We start from the raw sequence: 22,666 nt of genomic DNA on the forward strand, positions 1-22,666 counted from the left end.
GGAGATGGAACAAATTTCAGTATTTCAAATGCAGTGCATTTTTGTCTAAGGTTATTATAACACCTGGAGCACATCTCCTGGCTAGTCTGCTTCTTTGTGAGCTTCACCACCACATTGTAAGATACAATTCGTAGAGGGAGAGACAGGAAAAAAAAGTAGCACGCACAGAAAACACTTGGAAACCATGAATGAAGGCAAAAGTGTCATGTAAATGGGAGAGTTGGAGTTTGGACAAATTAAGGAAAGTTTACACTAACTTTTGGACTTCTGTCTGTTGCTTAATTAGAGGGTCATGTTATATGAACCCCTCTCCAACCCCGCAGAACTAAACCTGTTGTATATTTAGGACACTAAAGACATTTCTATGGGGTATAGTAAAACATGGGGCCAGATTCTGACTGCATTGGTGTAAATTTGGAATAATTCAAAATGCATTGTGTGTGATTAAAAAATTAATGACTTTCAGTGAGTCAGAACTACCCTCAGTAATTTAATATCAGTGATTTTATCTTAGGAACCTATAATCAATTATCTTCTACTAAAAGCCTCTGCTTCAATAAATATACAGTAGTTGTCGTTAAAACGTCAGCAGTTACCACATGGAGTGATCAGAAATCCCTCACTTACTAAAGTACAGCAGATACCACTGTGTTGTAACTCTGGGTAATTCAGTGGTGTGTTCTCTGGTGACACAAACCAGTTGTACACACATCTTACCTGTCTGGATAAACCAGGATTATGGTTGATTTACATGGCTGGAGCATTCCAAGCAGACAAGACACCCTGGAGTTTTTAATGGTGAGCTCTTTTCAGATTGGTATCTGTAATAGAGATTTGAAAGGGCTCTGTAAGTGAGAGGTTGAGGCTCTCTGCAAACTGCAGGTTGTAGAACTGCAACCTGAACCCACCTCTGATCCTTTCACAAATCTGTTCAGTGGGGTGATGGTGTCTGCATTGCATTGATCTCAAATGACAGACAGACATGATGGCTCTGATATATTCTGTTCATGGCTTCACCAACAGAGACCTTGCATTGTTGCTGCTGATTTGTATGTGTTTGAACATGAGTTGAAGGATTTTTTGAATTCCCCATCTTGCAGCAGTGCCAAGTTGGCCCTCTTGTTTTTTGTTGTTTTGCTTTGTCTGTAAAGCCAGGTGGAATTGAGTACTTGCAGAGGTGAGTTCAGAGCCCAGACTTGGCATCAGCTCTGAGGGTATTGGCTGCCTTAGTCAAACTAGAAAATAACCACCTGTCAGAGCTCAGTCACTAAACATTTTTGCTGCCATTGGCTGACTTCATGTGACAGCCGTCCCTGGCAGTCATGTTTTCAAGTCTTGAATACTCATTAGATATGGAGTCTGGCTGCCCTACTCAGCAACAAATGCTATCGCATGCAGAACAGGCATAAATATATTAGGAGCAAGGTATGGAATTGTCCATTTAGGTTTAAAAGAAGAATAAGCTAGATCCTGGCTGTAATAAATCAGCAGATCTCTGAAGAATTCGCTTCTTGGGCAGTAGGTAAATATAGATGGGGAAAGTGAGACAGGGAGGTGGTGTGGCTTATGCAAGTCTATTCAACATGTCAATATTAGAACTGGCATTAGACTCAGGAGTTCCTGGTTCCAGTCCTTTGCTTAGACCACTAGGCCGTGCTTCTGATGGGGTCTGTGCTGTGACAGAGATGTTTGTAAAGTAGAGTGGCTGTGGCTACAATACAGCTAGGTTTGATATCCCTCTTATCTCTTTTTCCTCTGGAGTCGTCATAATTTAGAGGACATAGGTAGGCATTGAACTTGCAGGGTATTAAAGGGTTCCCTGGTAATTTTCAGGGCCTGCATGATGTGATGATGATTCTTCATAACTTGTGTCACAGCATCATGACTTTGTGTTGTGAAGTATACTCCAGGGTGCCATTCAGTCTGGGGGCTGCTGAAGCACCAATGTCCTGTGGCAGGATAGCAAATCTGTCTAATCTATCCCTCATGTGGCCCTTACCACCATAATATCGGAGTACCTAGTTCAAGAGAATTGAAAGCTTACCTTCCTTCCTCATGAACCTAAGAATTCCCCTACTACCTTTCCTCCTACATTGCCCAAGAACACCTCTTCCCATGATATCCGGTGTAAGGGCTCTAACTCCCCTGGGAATCTTAAACCTCACCCCTGCAACCTTAGATGACCCACATGGACAGCTATCTTTGTCCCTGCCCCCTCCCCTCCCACACACACAAACACACACACACTTGTTCTCGGGATTAAGCCATTATTATGCTAGGTGGTAAAACATCTCCATGGTCCTGAGGGGAGCATTGTTGATATTAATAACTGGGTAGATGTTCGCATCCCCTGGCACAGATTGGTACGGTACTTTCAGTTTTCCCGTCAGTGTGGAATTGGATAAATACTCCTCTGTCAATGTCATGAAATGCATCCATAAGGACAGCCAGAAAAGAGATGGAAAAGAGTTTGGGAGCCAGCATGCAATCTTGTTTGGTGCCACTGGTGACTGGAAAGGGGTCCGATATCTCACCATTTCCACTACTCTGGCCATCATCCCACCACGGACAGACCGAATGGCAGAAATAACATTTCGCAGAGCATCCAAAGATGAACAATAGAGTCCAGAGTCCCTCACAATTCACAAAGTCTAAAGCTTTAGCTAAGTCAATGAACCCCACGTTGAAGTTTTGCTACCTAGGGAATATGTGGTCACAGAATGCTACAATTGATGAGATTACCAATTACACAGCTACGGCCCAGCTCTGCATTTGGAATGCTGTCACACCTCCTATGGAATGGTAGGGGGGTTAAAATAAGTACTAAGCTAAATGTCTATCAGGCAGTCATGCTTACAACACGTTGCCACCACATTAGGAAACTTGATCAGTTCCATGTGCACTGTCTTTGGTCTGTTTGCAGGGTCAAATGATAGAACAAGACTGGCAATATCTAAATCCTTAATTGTTGTTGGATGTCTGGCATCCAAAGCATGTTCATAAAAGCTCAGCTAGGTTGGTCTGGATCTCATTCCTATGGCTGACTCAAGAATACCTAAGGCCATATTTCCTGGTCAGCTAAAGTAAGGCGCCTGGTCTCGTGGTAGCCGGTACAAACAATATAAAGACACACTGAAGTCAAACTTGAAAGCGTCTCAAGTTGACCCAAGCAACTGAGAAGCAACAGCCCATGACAGAGCAAGATGGCATCAGGTCTCCATTAACGGCTTTGAAGCAAGGCCCATTAGCGCTTTATGGATAGCACAATGCAAAGAATACAACAGCCTGCAGCGGACGCAGGCAATCTTGTCTGTCCCACACGTAACTGTGTTCGCAGTTCTTGCGCTGCGTATACGTGTTCACCTATAGCAGCTGCTGCATCCTTGTATGGCACAACTGATGTGAGGCTCTGTCAAGTCATTGTTGGGTGGAAGAGTCACTTTTCATAGCAGTCAGTAGATCAGTCTTTTAAGAAATACATAGCCCCTGATTTTCAGGGCCCCCACAGCTTCTGTGTGTTGCTCAAGCAGCACAAAGAGGCTATAAAGCTAACTTAACTAGTCTCCTGAAGATTCTCTCCCTGTAGGGGAAATCCCAGGGTGGTACAGAGCCACATGCATAGCAGGAATCCATAGCACCTTTGCTTTTTCAGGCATGCACGTGTGTATGTATATACGTACGTGTGAGAGTATGCTGCGGAAGCCCCTGTTCTACTACAAAGACACAGGAAGGGACTAGTTTAATTTTTTAAGTGGTCAGATGCTGTGCAGCAAACAAAAACACTGTGAACTCTGTTGTTTACCTGAGGCAGCCCCTTGCTGGGAGAGCAGCCCGTCAAGGGCTTCTCTGAGCAGCTTTGCTATAGCAAATCAGTTACCATGGTCACGGAGGGAAGGACCATGGTGTGACAATACAGCAGCTTCAAGTTGTGTGGATTAGTAAAAACAACGAGGGAGCGAAAGGACCGGATTTATTGGGGTGCTCGGTGATGTACCCACCTATGTGGAGACACAGTCACCTTGTCACACTGTAAGACACTGGTCCCCAAACTGTGGGGCATGCCCCCCTGTGAGAAATGTTCAGGGGACACAATGAGGCCAGCCGCTGGGGGAGCAGGAAGGGAGCCCCACCCAGCCCTGCTCTGCCCCCAGCTCTGCTCCGACCCAGCCACAGCTTGGGCCCCAGCCATGGCCCTGCTCCCAGCCCTGACCATGGGCTGCGCTCCCAGCCCAGGTTCCAACCATGGCCCCCTCCTCACCATGGCACCCGACTGCGGTTCCTGGTGGGTGGGGAGGTAGACAGGTTCCATTACGTATTTGGGGATCACTTCTGTAAGCTCTTTGGGGCAGGCGTGGTCTTCCTCTGTGTTCTAACAGCATAAGGGAGCCCTGGTTGGGCCTCTAGGTGCTGCAGTGTAAATGCTAAATTACTGCCAGGGGAGCTTGCAATCTACTTCACACATGGAGTTGCACAACCAATTCAGCTGCGTTTGTATTTTCCTTTACGAACAAATCCTGCCACATCTGTATCCATGGGCTGTTCCTGCAATAAGACTGTGCAGGATAGTGTGTGGGGCACCAGGACTTCAGTGGAACTATGGCAATTTACGCTAACAGAGAATAAGGCCCTCTGCTCCCAGCCTGAGTAAATAGGCTGTAGGAAAGAATCAGTGGATGCCAGATCAGTTACTGCTGATCTGTGAATCCTGCAGGCTGATCCTCCTAGTCATGGAGCTAAAATCCCCACTCCCACTTCTCCTTTAGCTTCCAAAATCTGCCTGGAACATTTCTTCATCCCTGTTGCCTTTCCTCTGAAGAATGAGCCTGTACAGAATGGGGCTTCATGGGATACAGGCATTGTAAACCCTTTGAGTGGGCACCGCGCTCTCTGTGCTCCACTTCCATATGGTTGTGTTGAAGTCACCGGAGTGATGCGATTTATGCCTGAGCGGGATATGGCTGAGGATTTGCTGGTTAGTGCAGGATGCTTAGGCCATGTAGTCAAATGTGCACAGTGCCCCACATATTGGTAGGGAGTCTGGCTGGACAAAGGGCTGAAGGGCACAAGGATTATTTGTGTTGCTCTGCTTTATGAGCAAGGGATTGTTTCAATCTGTTGCAATCTTTACCTTCTGTCTCCCATTCCAGTCCCCACACTCTGGGGAGAATATGCCGGATATTAGCAGTGATCATTACCTCCTATTATCCTGTATCATGATACCTTGTTCAGCTAAGAAATGAGCCCTTCTGTGTAATGAACTCCATAGGGCCTTGGGGAAATAGAAGGGGAAACTGGCTTATGTCACTCAGGTAACAGGAGTGTGCACTAAGGAAGCATTGTTGTTTTGCAGGAATAATTGGATCGAGCAGCCTGGAGACCATGGAGGGGGATTGTCTGAGCTGCATGAAGTACCTGATGTTTGTTTTCAATTTCTTCATATTTGTAAGTGTTCTGGAAATCTCTACCCCTGCGTGCTCTCTGTCTCCCACCACACCCCATCTCTAAGTTTCTGTCAGTCTCTAACTCCTTGGTGTTCCCCTTAGATGAGCTGACAGGATCTGCTGTGCTTTGGCAAAGTTGCCATGATGCAGAAAGATCCCTTCAGCTTTGTATTAACCCTGACTTAAAAGTGTACAGCTCCAGGTTCAGCTAGCCAGCGCAGAGTTTGACTCAGCTGGCAGTGAGCCCGTGGAGAGGATACTACTGCTAGCAGCTAACAAGGCCGATGTTTGTAGCACCTAAGGAATAAGGTTCTAGTCCAGGCTGGTGTAATCACTGGCTGTTTCTTCCCATGTAGGGGAAGCACAATAGCTGTTGAGGGAGGGATTTCTTTCCCTTCCCCGCTGGAACCCTCTCCTGTACATCTAGGGAGTCAGGCTCTGCACAGAGATGAGGACTAGGGTGTGTGACTTTAGGCAGGGAATATACAGCTGGCACAGGTGACATGGTAATCTTAAGAAACAAAGACGCTGCTTGCTGTACGTGTCCCCAGTAATGGGAAAATGAGGGGAAAGAGCTGTGGAGACTGCACTGTTCGTAAGCAGAGTCGCATGCTTTACAGAGAACGTTTGCTGTGGAGCAAGAGCACTCAAAGGGAACTTCTTTGGACAAAATCTGCTGAAGAGTCCAGTCTATCATCGGACTATTAACTCTCTGCTCTTCTCTTCTCCTCTCTCTCCCATGGTAGCTGGGAGGGGCCTGCCTGCTGGGCATTGGGATCTGGGTCATTGTAGATCCTACAGGATTTCGAGAGATTGTGGCTGCCAACCCTCTGCTCTTCACGGGGGCGTACATCATGCTGGCCATGGGAGCAATGCTGTTCCTGCTGGGCTTTCTCGGCTGCTGTGGTGCTGTCCGTGAGAACAAATGCCTCCTGCTTTTTGTAAGTGTCCCAGCATTTCCTCTGTCATTCTAGTGTCCTTGGAGAGCATGGGCTATGGTGTTTTGTTGGGGAGAGTTATCGTGTGATACTGGATCCATGTGACCATGTCTCATTGCAGCCTTTCTTCTGTTACATAGTTAGTAGTGTTTAAAGCACTTTAGTATACAGTCAGAAATGCAGACAGCTTGATTCTCCCCTGCACCCAGTCTCTGTGTGGGCCTAGTGGAAATGGGGGCCTGACTCTCTGTTGCCCAACTCTGGCATAAGTTAAAGGTGCAGGGGCCAGTTTTAACTTCTGTCACTGACACACAGTCCCTCAAGAACCTTATGCTAGTTGCGAATCGGGTGTAGTGGAGTCTCACTCTACCACAGCCCTCCCTTTCCTTGCAACACCCTCTTCCTTCCTTTCCCCAGAAGGGAAGTACAGGAGATGGGGAGATGCCTCTGCCACTTTGTGCCAGCAGAGATTTTCCCTGTCCACAGGGGGAATTCTCCCATGTGAATCACTAAATGCCACATGACAAAATCCCAAATCTTCCGAGTGGAGGAGGAAGTCCTGTCACCACTATCACAAAAGGAAATAAGCAAAATTAGTTGTTAGTCATTTAGAACATGGCTATCTCTGGGGTTTGTTAGACTTGGGCACCGTCGGACCTGCAGGGGCAGTAAGTTCCAAAGAGCAGGGCCCCCAGCTGAGAAAGCAGTTCTGCCTGTTCCAGTGCATTCTGCTCCAGTGACCATCAGCAAGAGCATCCCTGCTAATCTTAATTGCTGTGATAGGATGTGAGGTAAAAAGCAGGCTTTCTAATAAACAGGTTCCACACTTTAATGATTGTCCCCAGCACCTTAAATTGCACCTGGCAGCAAACAGGGAGCGTGGACTGGAGTTTTGTGCGTATAGCATCAGGCCCAACTGAGGGCGCATGTCATTTTACACTTGTGTGTTAAGGACATATGCCTGTTTATCCTGAATGCACATTCATATTGTACCAAAACTGTGGCCACCAAGCATTTTTAAGCCCACTATGATCTCTCAGAATTTCATGGCAGCAGCAGAGGAAGAAGTCTAATCTTCCCACACCTACCGCTTGAGCTAGAGGAGAATCTCCTTCAGCTTTCTACAGTAATAGGGCCCATCACACACAGCTGAGGAGTTTTGATTCCTTCTAGCAGAAGGCCGTAGTATGAGCACAGCCTTATACGAGCCAAATCATTACAACACATACTCATGCACGTAGAACCACAGATTGCCCCCGCCCATTCCCTTCTGATGTAGAACATGAACATTTTCCTTACCCTGGGCATAGGAATCATTAAGCAGCCCTTACCAGTATTTTACAAGCCATATAAGTAGATACTGGGCAAGTCATGAACTTGTGGGTAGATTTCCTACTGGGCCATTTCAAATAGAGAACGTGCAGAGTAGAGTATCTTAACAGGGTCCTATCAGTTGGTATAAACCTCCCAGCTCAGATCTGCTTGGTGGACTTTCCATTGCATCTTTAGATGGGTGGCTGATCCTATATACATCCTTCTCCACTTCTTACAAGTCCCAGATTTAAAAGTTTCATTGACCAATTTTCCCTTGAATTACAGGGTTAAACCTTAAACTCTGTGTGGGCATCACGCACTGTTTAGAAACTCTTAACCACTAAAATAACCATTTTTGACTTCTGCCGCAAGAACTGATCCTGCAGGGTTTCCTGCCATTATCTCTTACTGGAAAACATTCCCAGTTACGTGACTGAACACAGAGCTCTGTTGTTTTGTTTCTTGTTTTTATCAAGTACAACCTTCTGTTTCTCCCTCGGAGTTTGTTGGTTGTTTTTAAACCTTGGTTTTTCAGTGTGTTTTGTAATCATATCTTACTCACAGAGCCTTGCAAAAGCACCAGCAGCTGCTGCCCCACAGCACAATTTTACCAGAACACGAACATTAAACTGGCTGAAGGAGAAGCTGGCAGTATCCCTGGAGATCTGACAGACTCCACTGAGCTAAATTCTCCTTTCCTTTCCTTCCCCACCTCTTCCCAAATTCCTCCTTTGATGATAGCACATGCTTCCCTTCTGGGAGTCAACTGGTTTGAGCCTTCCCTCACTCACCCCCAGGGAAGACCAGGAATAAATCCATTGAAGTCAATGGTGCAACACCAGTATGAACTTGATGTAATGGAGTGGAGAATGAGGCCCCATAAGTATGAGACTAATTGAAATCCAGTCCTTATGAGAGTTAGAACTTCAGTCATGTGAGGAGATATCTTGGGCTATTTTTTGGTATATGAATGGTGCAATCTCTCTTTAATTTAGGACTTCCAGGCTGACCTCAATGGAGTTGCACCAAGCCTGAATATTGTCCCTAGTGTTCTAGTTATATTGCAGTGCAGGCAATTTCATGGTTATTACTTTTCTGCTTCTCAAAGATAGTTCTAAGCCCGGCTGCTTCATTTATTTACTTTTATTATTATTTTATTTTACACTGGGAATCTGAAAAATAGATGGGGTGGAAGTAACATAGGGCTATGCAGCAGGGATAGTTAAGTGTAACCATCTAGTGAGGAATTAGCATGATCCCTTGTTCAAGGCAATCCAGGATGTTTTGGTAGCAAAGTCAAATTGCTGTTTAAGAGGATGTGGTGACGTCCCATTCCCTATTATCCCAAGTCCACTGGCAATAAAACACCTGTTTAAGTGGGTATGGTGAGGTCCATATGGTATCAGATGCATTCCCAGCATGTACTTTGTTACAGACCACACCAGATGCACTTGGAAAATTTGAAAGTGTGGGAACCAAGAGTCTGGAGGGAGTTAGGCTTTAGTTGATGGAAATGCAAATAATCTGTAAATTTTTCCTTGTGAGGCTGGAATATCCATGCAGGAGTTGGGGAGTAGTGTGGTTCCCAAGGTAATAGGATCGGGGGAAGGTGCTTGATAAAATCAAGTCCATGTACAAGTTGTTCAAAAATTGATGAGTCAGGGCTGCCTGAGAGAGATTTCACATTGATACATAATGCATGTCTGAAGCTTTTAGCTCAAATGTACACAGGAGGCAAGAGGGTCACAGAGACAAGGACAAGTAAGGGAGATGCTTCTGCAGACAGGTTCTAGATTCTGGCCATTGTTTTTGCAGAACCTTTTGTTTTTCTTGGTGCTGTTCTATTCTGGTAAGAAACCTCACTGTTGTATTCAACCTGTTGCCGCAAGCACCAGGCTGCCAAGTGCTTCCGGCCACCTCAGGCTATCCCAGCATTGGACACACAAAGCAGCACACTCAGGCCTTCTGCACATTAGAAACAAACTAATCTGTGGAATGTTCTAGAGCTCTTAGCTACTGCTGCCCAAACTTCTCAGAGAGAATGTGTGTCTTACACAAGCACATGAACACACTTCAATTTTTTATGATTTTTTTTTTTTTGCTTGTGAATAACATTTCCCCATTGGTCCAAATTCAGCCCTGGCATAAGTGGTGCAACTTCTGTTGACTCCAGCTGGGTGGATTTAGCAAAATGTGGGTATGTATACATGCATAATTTTTAAGAAAGGAAAGAATGATATATCATCAGTCCCTCTTTCTCTCTGCTCCTGCTCCCAGCCCCTGAAATTGTCACCCTGAGGTTTGTGTCCTTTGAGAGAGAGTTGCTTTCTCTTTCAGGTGACTGGGGACTGTATTGCTGAAATTCTGGCAGAGCTAAAATGTCAACTGGCAGTTGAGATGCAGTGATAAGAGATTCAAACATGCCAATATGTCAAAATCAAAAGTGTTTATGGAAACGTATGACTTTAATTGGGAAGATTTCTCAGGTGGGATTTCTGGTCAAAACAAAATAGAGACTCACCACAGAATAGCCAACAACAAGCTGGCTTGGGTGGTCATCTGGGATGTAAATCATGCAGAGCAGGGATTTGAACCGGAGACTCCCACTGGGCTATGGGTTGTTCTGGGGTGAGTGGAGTGGCTGTTCTCTCTTAGTTTTCACATACAAATATTTAAAAAACTCTCCTTTTTGTTCTGATGCAAACAAAAACAAAATTCAAAACCTCAATTTTTTTTGCAAAATAGAATTCTTGTTTTCTTCCCCTAACAATCACTGTTGACATTTTTACAGTGAATATGGAAAGTCCAAGAGGTCTGCACTGTTCAAGTGCAAGCCAGTTTGGGGATGATAACTGATGCATTATGATCGCTTAGATAATCTATGAGCAGCTGCACCATTGCTATGCTGGCCCTGCATTAGTGTTTGGGTGAAAGTGTATCTGCCAGTAATCAATAAACGAACATGTAATTAATCCAACAACTCTGCTAATCACTGATCACCTTAGACGAAAAACATTGGAGATCCTTTGATGGATGGTGCTGTAGATTTGCATAGTATCTTTAATTCAAATCACTACCTCTCTGCCCTCCTCTTGTGAAACTAAAAATAGAAGCAATTTCTGAATGGGGGGAGTGAGCCATTTAGCAGTCTAAGGCAATGAGAACAGATTATAGTTCAATGGGCCAGTGGGTCAACGAACAGGAACTATTAAATTTAAAGCCCTGCTCCTCCAATCACTCCTGTTCTGTCATCTGACTCCAGGAGCTGTTTCTTTTGCTTCCCACTCAGGAGCAGGAAGGGAGATTGGAAAGGGCAGTGGATACAGCCCTCTAATAGGAAAAAGCATCTACAGCTTTAATAATTGACACAAAAAAAGGTATCCTGTCCATTCCAAGGAGGGAGTTTGAATTCTCTTTCTATTGCTGAAAACTGTTGCTAAATCACAGGCAATATGTTCCAGACGTCATTCATAACACATGGTCTAGGGATCAGAAAAATCCTTCTGGCCCCATCCAACTTACTGCTGTGTCAGAAAGGCCCTCACTGCTCTCCTTCCACAGAAACAATTCCAGGTGTATCTTGAGTTCATTTCTAGTTCTTGCTTAAGCCACCTGCATCAGTAACTTGTTCCATATGTTTATTATTCTCTGTGTCATGCAGTCCTGCCTGTGTCCTCTATTTACTCCTCATTTCCCCATATCAGGCCAATCCTAAATCATTACTGAGTTCTCACTCCAGTATTGAGAACATCCTGAGGTTCTTAAATCTTGAAGGAATTACATTTATACTCCCTTTAAGGATGGAGCCATGTAAAGGGGCCATATTGTAATGAAAATCAGGCCTTCAAGTCTTTGAATCCTGTTCTCCTTCACGGTTATGGTTGTGTTTGTGAGTTAGGGCTGCGGGATTTAGCCTACTTAGGACTGGCCTTTCTACAGCATTTGTACAACTTTATATCAGTTTAGAAATCAATGTTGTTAAAGTGGTTCAACCCCTTAGTGTGGAAATAGTTCTAGCACTACAAAGATGCTCATATCAGCCTATCTAAGTACCCCTACATTTACAGGAATAAGCTGTGCCATGTAAACACTTTTATACTGGTATAACTTCATCTGCACTAGGGAGTTGTACTGCTTTAATGATATCAGTTCCTAAACCAATACAGTTGCTGTTGTACAAATTCTGTGTGTAGACCAGCCTTAGACTGTCCCTAGTTTATGCCCTTTCACTGACCCACACACACACACACACTCACTCTCTCTAAAAAAAAAAAAAAAAAAAAAAAAGCTTCATTCTCCATTTTTTCCATTGCTTTGGTGATTCTGAAAACCTTTGTTCATACTGTTTGTGACATATACCTAATGGCCGTCTGCCTCTTTTCTTTTTCTTCCAGTTCTTCATGTTTATTTTGTTAATCTTCCTGGCAGAGCTCTCAGCTGCAATCCTGGCTTTTATCTTCAGAGAACATGTAAGTACTATGTTGTGGACATGATGGAAGCACTCTGAGCCCCTGTGGGGTTTTGCTCAGGTGGAGCTCAGCTTCAGTTGGTGGTTTGTGTGTCTGCTGAGCAAGTGTTTGTTTAGAATATCATCCAACCAGCCATGTTATTACCCTTGGCCTGAAGAATTTCCAGCCAGTGAATATAAACTAACCTAACTTGTGCTAGGTAGCTGGTTTATATACCTAAGAGAGATGCTGTGAGATACATAGGAGAACGGCTGAATTTTTCAGAGTCCAGATTCATGTGCAGGGACATCACTGTATCAGAAGTTACAAATATCCTTAAAAGTTAAAAATATCCTTAGATATTTTTAAGGTCAGGCTTGACAAAGCCCTGGCTGGGATGATTTAGTTGGGGATTGGTCCTGCTTTGAGCAGGGCGTTGGACTAGATCACCTCCTGATATCCCTTCCAACCCTGATATTCTATGATTCTAAGTTCATTTTGAGCCTGGGCATCAAAGTTTGGATTTCACTTCAGAGTTGTACACTTACTACTGAGCTGAGAAGTGACATTTTCCCAGATGCTACCTGAGGGAACAAGTAGAGCCCACAGAGTTGTTAGTCATCTCTTCTCTCCCTGTTGTCACCATCTTGGATTCGACACTCGGGGGGCAAGAGCCCAAATAAACACACCAACTGAAAAGTGTGGGTGAAGCATAGGTGGAGAATTTGGAGTGTGTGGGAGTGTAGTTGAGTGTGGGAGTCCATCAAACTGCATTGTCATTGGCTATCCTAGAATAACGATGCTATTTTAATATTTGTACCATATTTTGTTGTTTTAATTGTGCGGTGCACTTAGTGTGGCAGGTGGGCCCTATGGAATCTAAGTAAACAAATCCCAAATAGAACTAAGTCTGACCCTCAGTTGTAAGAACTGCTGCTGCAGTATATACTCCATCAGTGGGGAGGAGGCTGCCTTTCTTGCATGCTCGAATGTGTAATCCATGGATTGGAAGGAGGCATATTATCTCTAGCCCTCCTGATCAGAAAGGCAAAGCACCAAGTTGAGGATGGCCTTCAAGGAGTGTTATGAGAATCAGTTAGATAACGTAATTTCATTTCTTATTATATTTCCTATATAAATGTTTCAGTATATTTACAAAAGAAGACAGGGAGCTTAGGGTGTATGTAAGGGGACCTTAAATCTAGAAGGTAATCAGATACCATGGTGATCACAGTGGTATAGTATGTGCTTGGAAGAATTTGGATTAATTGAAAACCCAGAATCCTCTCTCTAGGCTTGTGACGGGGTGGGACTCACCCCTCTGGCGCCTCCCTGCTGGTTGTCATGGGAATTAGCTCTGCCCACCAGGGTGCCCTCCTCTGGTAGTGCCTCGCCACTGTCACTTTCGTTCCAGGACCCACACTACTCCCAGGACTGCAGCATCCTCCTCAGTGACACTGCCCTCCAGCTGTGCCACACTCTGTGTTCTCTCCCCCCCGGGGGACTTGTATTCTCCATCCAGCCACTATCTCAGTGGCAATTACAGTTCTTTGTCCCAGGGCCACTTCCCATGTGGCTCCAGCATCCTTTTCTGCCCTTATCTCAGGGCCTCATCCTGCAGGCCTTGGCAGCCTTCCAGGAGATCTCTCTAGCTCCCCTGGTCCCTGCTTGTAGCACTGAATTGTCCCAGGGGCTGGGTCTCCTTACTCCTGCTAGGAGACTGGTTTTCTCTGCTCAAACTCCAGTCAGCTACTGAACTCTGTTCTGCCCTGCAGCCCTTCTTATATGAGCCTGCCATGCCATGATTGGCTACTCCTCTCAGCCCCTTTCTAATTGGCTGCCTATTGTGAATATTCCTTGCGAAAAAAAACTCTAGTTTATCCAGAGAGCTAGTTGCTCATCCCTGTAGAAAGAAGTGACCCATGGAACTACAGCAGCATAGTGACTAGTTAAAGGGGATGCAGCGGCCCGTGGCTGCTATTCATAGGGTCCTTGGGCTGGGACCCAGAGTAGTGGGTTGGATTGGGTCCCCCACCCCCTCACACACCCCCAAGCCACTAGGGAAGTGGCTTAAGCCCTGAGGAAGGGAGTTGAGAAGGTCCAGAGAAGGGGCTGCATATTGAATTGTGAAACACTCCCAGAAGGAGATCAGATGGTTTAGTGGCCGAGCTGGAGAGCTGGGGTCAGTGAAAGGCCCAGAGTAAATGAAGACAGTGTCTCCAGGGAGGAAGCCCTGTAGGTAGGGCCCCATACCAGGGCTGGGACAATTTAAAGATTGAGCCCAAGAGGGCTACAGAGATAGGGGTACTGAAATAGGCCCCAGCTGGATTGTGTGCCCTGGGAGGGGTCTGTTTTGTTTCACATACAGGCTGTGTGTGAGACACTTTGGGGCGGGGGGGGGGGGGGGGCTGAGTCATTGAAAACCCACCTGAGAAACCACCAACGGAGGTCACCGCAGACTCAGAAAGTGCAGGCACACACATCTGGCCAGCAGGCACTCGTGAGAGGTGGGTGCCATCCCATTACAGGATGTCTAATTTAAAACCCTTATGGCAATAAGGGAAGGGAGCTCCGAAAATTATCTTTCATTTTCCATTGTGACTGTAAATACAATGATACATCTGTCTGTGTAGCTGCTGCCATTGGGGTGCCCCCTCCACACCCACAAAATGCCTGACCCTGATGAGGAGGAGAAAGAATGGGACTAGAGAGGGTATGTTCAGCAAGATCCTGCAAGCCAATGCTGTATTGGACTGTGAACAAGAGGGCCTGGAGGGTGAATATTGCAGAGAGTATGGAGAAGGAAAGAGCAGACAGAAGAGAGAATCCCAGCAGGAGAGGGAAATGCACCAGGACATAATGAGGCTTCTTTTAGGCAGCAAACACAGATGCTGCAGGCTCTGATTGACTTACAGGTCCAGCAATCATGTGCTTGCCTCCCTTTGTCATGACTGGAGAACTCCGTACTAGCACCTCTCTCTATATCCCCCAACGTTCCACATGGCAATAGGGGCTGCATCCCTACCCCTGCCACGCCAAGCTGGGGGACAGTAAGGGCAACTGCAGCTTCACATACACTGACCTGTGAGAGCCACGGTTGGTGTATGTGTAGCCAAAATGGACTGAAATGGCCAGGAATGTTTTCTACCTTTCTAATTGTAAAGTTCTGTTCCATTAATTTATTTTTTAGAGTTTGTATTGTACTTGTTTTTTAATTGCACATGATTGTTGCACTGTTTTTGGTACACAATACATATCTATTTTATTTCAATCTTATGAATACATTCATCTTTATTACATCACAACATATACTGCAGAATGCCTGGTGCTACTCAAAGCACCCAGTACTTGTAATTGTACAGGACCACAGAACTCATAAGTTCAGTGAAAAGCACAGTGTAGTAATTATAAATGTACAGCAAGCACCGCATAACTCATAAGTGCATTTAAAGACTGTTATATTCATAAATGTACACGAAGCATTACACAATAACAGCTGCCAAAACTTCAGGGCCAGGTAGGGCACAGTCCACCACACCACATTACTGTGGATGATCATTAAAGTGCTCTTGCAAGGCATCCGTCTGCTGCATAGTTTCATGCTGAGCTCTTCTACTCACCTTTTTGTCTGGCTCTTTAAACTCAGCAGACAGCCATTCCACCTTCACCCCAGCAGCAACTTTCCCCCCTTTATCTACAGATACTGTGTAGGGAACAACCACTGGGATATTTTTCTCACTGAGATTGAATCTTGTGAGTAAACCACACCAGTGTCTCTTCAATATATCAGAAGCAGATTCAGCTGTCATTCTGCACCCTGCTGAATGGGTAGTTGAACCTTTCCTTGGTGCTGTCCTGATGGCCAGTGTATGACTTCACAAGCCTGGAATGCAAGAGGTAGGCGGGGTAGCATTTCAGCATCACAAAATGGCAATCCACCAATCATGAAAGAATATCCCTGCTTGCAGCTTTCCCAAGCAGTCCTCTGTTCCTGATGATGCAAACATCTTGCACTTTCCCTGACCAGCCCACACTGATATCTGTGCAATGTTCCTGATGATTAACCAATGCTTGCATAACTATAGAAAAGTAGCCCTTTCTACTGGCGGGGGGAGGGATAGCTCAGTGGTTTGAGCATTGGCCTGCTAAACCCAGGGTTGTGAGTTCAATCCTTGAGGGTGCCATTTAGGGATCTGGGGCAAAAATTGGGGATTGATCCTGCTTTGAGCAGGGGGTTGGACTAGATGACCTCCTGAGGTCCCTTCCAACCCTGATATTCTGTGATGTACTGTGGCAAGCTGGGCAGGTGCGAAAATACGGATGGGTGCGCCGTCTATCACCCTGCTGCACTTCAGGAACCTCATTGCTGCAAATTCATCCACTATGTCCTGCACATTGGCCAAGAGTCACAGTCCTGCATAGCAGGAGACGATTAATGGCCTAAACATTTGCATGACAACGGTCCCCACTGTGGATTTTCCAACTCCAAAATGATTTCCCAGCAACCAGGCATTGCAGGTTTCCACAGTGTGGTCACCACTCGCTTCTCCACTGTCAGTGCAACTCTCAGTCTTGTGTCCATACACTAGAGTGCTAGGGTGAGCTTGGCACATGGATCTAGGAATGTGGCCTGTTGCCTATGAAAGTTCTGCAGCCACTACTCGTTGTCCAAACCCGCATTATGATGCGATCCCACCAGTCACTGCTCATTTCTCAGACCCAGCAGCTATGCTCCATCATCTGCAGCTGTTCCATGAACTCCACCACCATCCTTGAATTGTTGTGGTGGTTTTTTGCTATGTCCTCAGAAAAATAGCCATGCCCCTATTGCTGAGGTTCTTCCTGCAGCTCTGCAAATACTGGAGGATTGTTCATCCTGTGTTTGCAACATTCATGACAATAGTGCTGAGCTGGGTGAGCTTCTTGCTTCTGTCAGAGATGATGGACAGTGAGAAGTGCCACGCAGGTTTGTGGGATCTTAAAAAAGGTGTGAAAATTATGAGATATGAATGACATGGGATTGAGAAAGTTGCGTTGTTTGGAGCTTGACCCCTTGTGTCCAGTGCCCCTGCACAACTCATTTCTGCCCCCCCATGCATTGCCTAAATTTCTACAAAAGACAGTGTACCACAGGAGATGGATGGCACAATGGGATGCCTACCTGTGGTGCACCATGCTGTGCATCAACACAAGCGCTCCTAGGGAGTATATGCAGCGCCAATGCAAGAAGCTGAGTGTGCATGCACACAAGTGATATACTAACTGCAGCAGCTTTATGCCTACATACCTTATATCGATCAGTTTGTTGTGTAGACAGAGTCTAAGGCTCGTCACAACTTAGCCTCTCCCTAGTTGTCTCTGGTGCTTCTTGTTGCTTTGCCCCCTGCCTACGTGTGATTGTAGTCTCCTTTACCCATTTGTCTCTCTAGGAGCCTTTGCATTTCCTTTCTTGTCTCCCTTGTGAACTAGTCCATAAAGGCAAAATCCTGTACCCCTTCAAGTCCCTCTTCAGATCAAGACTCACTGTAATGACCACAAGAAGCTGCCAACTAATAGTGAATAGCAGGCGGCTACTGGTGACTTCTTGTATTTATCTTATTTATTTGGCCTGTGCAGACTCATGTTGTTGTTGTTGGTTCCTCATCTTCCTTCCCATTTCCCTTCCAGTTGTTTGTTACAGCTATTTATTGTGTCTTGTCTGAGACTATAAGCCCGTTGTGGGCAGGGACTTTCTTTTACTCTGTCAACGCAGCACCTGTCATAGTGAGGCCCAATCCTGACTGGGGCCTCTGGGCACTACTGCAATGGACATGTTAATAAAAATAATGTGTAAATTTGTCATAGCTCATACACTGAGTGTTGCAGAAACATGTGGGTGAGCAAGTATAGAAGGACCTTGTAATAAGGCAGATTTGATTTACTCCAGCCAGGCTACACTGTTGTTTGTATAACAGTTTTATAAACCCAGGAGAGAGGAAATAGTTGGAAAGCTGATAGCAAAATAATACTATATTTGTACAGTAGGATGGTCTGTAGGGATAGAGGGGAAGACTTTTTTTTGTTTTTGTTATAAGCGGGTGGTCTTTGTATCCTTGCTTCACAATTAAGCAGTAGGGAAAGAACAGTGCTTTGTAAACAATGGGGTTGCTCCATTCCGAATGAGAGTGAGACTGTGCCTTAGTGGGAATAGTTGCAGCTCTGTAAATAGAGGTTACAGCATGGGGGGTCTAGGATGGTCTGGTCAGTGGAGCTCTTGCGTTAAGAGTTCTTGAGAGGATTGCTCCAGCAAAGCACAAGAAGTGGGCCTCACACATAGAAGTGCTGCCCTTCCCCCCACACACACTGCTCTGCAGATTCAGGTATTTCTACACCAGGTTTATCTTTATAGGGGACAGATAACTAAACGTTAATGAATAGGCTCTTGGGGTATGAGGAGACAGCTTGTGGTGACTGACTGCACCTAGTTCTGGAACAGAGGCTAGGTAAACATATGGACCTGATGCTCCTTTCACTTACACCAGTATAATTCTGTTACGTCAGTGGGGTTTAGTCCCAATTTACAGGGGGTTAGTGAGAGAAGAATCAGGCCCAGTGGGGGTATGATCCAGCTGTCCTCATGCAGGAAAAGCTCCCACTAACCTCAGCGTGAGTTCCATGACTGCAGGAGCAGATTCTTAGCTCTGTTCTCTCTGGCTGTGCATATGTAATTTATTATCGCCAGTGAGAGTCACTGGATGGGAGCAGCCCCCTACTGTGGCTTGTCAGCATGTTTGTATTCCTCTAGGGCTCAACGTGGCCACGTACCAGTGCTTTCAACCCCCAATGAAGCCATCGGAAGTTGAGGATACTCACTACCTTGCAAGATCAGCCCATTAGCTGGTTATTTCAGATAGAGTTGGCTTTGAATTGGGTTATTGTGTTAAAATCTGTCTATGAAGTAACAAGAACCAGATGAAACCTCCATCAAAATGGCCAGCTGAGGCATGAAAAAATCTTTTAGAAAACCTACAGTTTCTAGAGGTGGACATCTCCTACTGCAGCAAGTTAGTGGTTTATGAACAAGAAATTGGGAAGAACTTCAGAAATTCTACCCATTGCCCATTCACAGACACGGAGTCACTGGAGACAGCTGTACATGTGCTAAACTTAGCTTGCAAGGTCTCTTCGTTTGTTCCCTCCTCAGGCTTCTTCTCAACAAAGCCTATTTTTCTGTTGTACTTTTTTAAACATCCCCATCTTGTGCATTCTGTGGTTTGGGAATTATTTGTGATTCGTTTGGCTTTTGTCTGTGGCAGTGGCTCTTAACCAGGAGTATGTATACCCCTGGGATACACAGAGGTCTTCCAGGGGTACATCAACTCAACTGGATATTTGCCTAGTTTTACAGCAGGCTACATAGAAAGCACTAGCAAAGTCAGTACAAACTAAAATTTCATATAGACAATCACTTGTTTATCCTGCTCTATACAATTAAATGTATGTACAGTATTTACAGTATATTCCAATCATTTTATTTTATAATTATATGGTAAAAATAAGAAAGTAAGCAATTTTTCAGTAGTAGTGGGCTGTGACACTTTTGTATTTTTATTTCTGATTTTGTAAGCAAGTAGTTTTTAAGTGAGGTGAAACTAGGGGGTATGCAAGACAAATCAGACTCCTGAAAGGGATACAATAGTCTGGAAAAGTTGAGAACCAATGGTCTATGGGTTAGCCCAAGGCTGGGTGGCTGGACAGCCTGCCTGCCAGAGGGACAAGGCTTGATCTCTGTTTGAAACTATGTCTGGAAGTAAGTATTTGAACCGTTTCTATAAGATGGTGCTCAGACACCTTTTCTCTCTAGTACTGAAGCACGTACAAATGATGGGACAACCCAGACATGGTAGCAGAGATCTAGGAGTGAAGGTCAATGTTGTTAAAATAATTCATTTCAGAGACAAGTGGTTAAAAAGTTATCCTGGTTACTTTCCACACTGCAATGTGGAATGCAGATGCAAGCAAGTGGCTTTTCTTGGAAACTCCTTAAGTTGTGTGATGCTGTTGTAGTCAGCGTTCTACTCTGTATGAACACAGTCTCTAGGTGCATCCAGTGACACAGAAGTAATGGATAGACTCCCAACTGCTCACTTTCCAGACAGAGTGCAATACAACTTTATCTTGTATAGCATCTTGCCTGCAAACTAGCTCCCAGAACGCTCTACTGAGTTAAATAATACAGTTATAGTGTTAAATAATTAATAGCGGAGGGAGGAAAAGAAATGAAGAATCAAAGACGAGGGAGGAAAGAGTTGTTTTCTGCTGAGATTTGAAATGAGATGAAGAGTCAGTGAGGTGGGGAGAGAGGAGGGGGTGTTCCAGATAGCAGGAGTAGCAGAGGAGAAGGCTCTCACCTCATTAGCAATGAGAACTGTGTGAAGTGGACAGAGTGAACTGGGGCTAGAGGAGGAGAGAGGCTAGAGAGAGACATGGTCTGAGAGACAAGAAGGGGAGCTTTGAAGTGGATGCTGAAATGCATGGCAATCAGTCATGAGATTTGTTTCCCTCACCTGTTCCAGGTAGCCTCACGGTTTCCTCGGAGGGTAGTGGGGGAAGGAGGTTTGTGAAGATGCAGCACTCTGTTTCATCTGGGTGCTGGTTATATTACTCCATACGATGATCAGTTCCTTCTATGAACAATAAATTGAGAGAGAAACACAGCCCAAACCAAAGGTGACTTGTCTTGGGCATAGGACCTGCTTCTTCTTTGCCCCTCTGAGGCCTTGATGGGAGGAACACTGATGGAATTCTTGGTTTTTTTTTTTTTTTAAAGACTGGGTTTAGTGTGTTTTGGGTAACAGCTCCACATGGAGCTTCTTTCATTCTCTGCAAGGTGCGTTTGTGTTTAGCGATAATATATTAGCACCCATATTGGAGAGTCAACAAATTCCCTCGTTGGGCAAAAAGGCAATGCAGTAGGGACAGTGTGGGCTAGTGGATAAGGCACGCGGCTGGGAGTCAGGATCCCTAGGTTCTATTCCCTGCCACTGTACTGCTGTTTGATCTTGTGCAAGACACTTCAGCTCTTGGTGCCTCAGTTCCCTCAAATTGAAAAATGATGCTTACCTTCCTGTGCAAAGCACCTTGAGCTCCATGGAAGAAAAGCACTATGTAAGAGAGAAATCTTGTTGTTAGGGCCTTTGTTCCATCTGAATAGCTCATGGTATCATACACCGAGGTACAGAAACCTCATTGGCTCCTTTATTAGCCTCAGACAAAGGGGAAAATGAATATGGGGTTGGGAATATCTTGTTGACTTTTATTCTGTTTATTATGTTTTTATGTATTTATTTAAAGAAGAAAGTCACTCATGCAGCCCCATCTTTAACATTTCTCTGAACTTCGGACATTTGAGACAAACTACAGTTTAACAGCCACAAAGGGGAATTGCTTATTTTTCTGGAAAACATGCCCCCAGTCTAGCCTTGGGCTTTGTTTTAGGCCAAGCCTCATAAAAATCACACACAAACTCTGAACAATTTCCTCTGGGATCACTCCTGTCAAACTAAAGGTTTCACTTTATATTCAAATGACTCTTTCATTTCAGACCCAGCCAAAGGCAGCCCGTTGGGATTATTACCAACTGTAATATTAGTTTCAAAGTCTGCACTTAAGAAACAGACAAGCCCCAATAAAAAGCTGGTGTTGCTGTCTCCCTAGGATAAGCGCCTGGGTGGGTAAATCATGCAAAAGAAGGGAAGGCAAGCAGAGTGCTGAGCATATGGTTTCTGCACCTTCTAACCCAGCCATTCCCAATGTGCTGATTTCTCAAGGGAAAATCCATATCTTGTGTGATTGGTGGCACTCAGAGTTTCAAAAGCACATAAGTGTCTTAGCCTAAGTCCAGGAGTCAGATTCACAAGAGGGACTTAGATGCTGCAATGTTGAGACCTCTCTCATTTTTTCCTGTTGAAGCTGTTCAAGTAATGCAAATAATTACACAGTAATTGGGACGGGAGCTGGAAGCTGGTCCTCACACCTCTTAGATGAAGCCCTAACAACTAGGCTACAGAATCATTCTTTATCTGGCCCAATGAATATTGGTTTATCCACAGAGGAACAGCTTCAACAGGAGAGACAGACCTGTGCCAGAGTACCCGGTAGCCCAATGGTTAGGGGGGCACTCCTAGGAATGGGGGAGACCCAAGTTTAAATCCCTGCTCCACATCAAGCAGAGGGAATGGGGATTTGAACCTGAGCTTTCCACATCCTGGATGCATGCTCTAACCACAAGGCTAAAGTGTATTGTGGAGGGTGATACCACCACTTCCTCCTCCTCCTGGTTATTTGGTGAGGGTTTAGCTGTGCTGACAGCATGCCTACCAGATCGGGCCCTACAGGCGGGGGACACCTAGTTGGTGAATCGCGCTGGAGTTTAGGCATAAGTTAGGCTCCAAGGTGCTGGGCGGTGTCAGGACTGACTGACTGGGCACACGCCCAGCTACCAAAATTTAGGCACCTTGGAATTTTAATGGCAGAATTTTAGATG

General features: G+C 45.2%; 1 protein-coding gene across 3 annotated transcripts in view; it reads left to right on the forward strand.

Annotated features, from left to right (window-relative positions):
* TSPAN18 (tetraspanin 18) overlaps nt 1–22,666 on the forward strand; it is a 177,446-nt gene that overhangs the window by 144,587 nt on the left and 10,193 nt on the right. For all 3 annotated transcript variants that reach the window (XM_073348075.2, XM_073348076.2, XM_073348078.2), the window contains 3 exons: nt 5,351–5,442; nt 6,188–6,382; nt 12,088–12,162. In XM_073348075.2, coding sequence (XP_073204176.2) covers nt 5,380–5,442; nt 6,188–6,382; nt 12,088–12,162 — 333 coding nt within the window. In that variant the 5' untranslated portion in view covers nt 5,351–5,379. The remainder of the gene's footprint in view (nt 1–5,350; nt 5,443–6,187; nt 6,383–12,087; nt 12,163–22,666) is intronic.

Source organism: Lepidochelys kempii, chromosome 6 (assembly GCF_965140285.1).
Source record: "Lepidochelys kempii isolate rLepKem1 chromosome 6, rLepKem1.hap1, whole genome shotgun sequence".
Taxonomy (NCBI): domain Eukaryota; kingdom Metazoa; phylum Chordata; order Testudines; family Cheloniidae; genus Lepidochelys; species Lepidochelys kempii.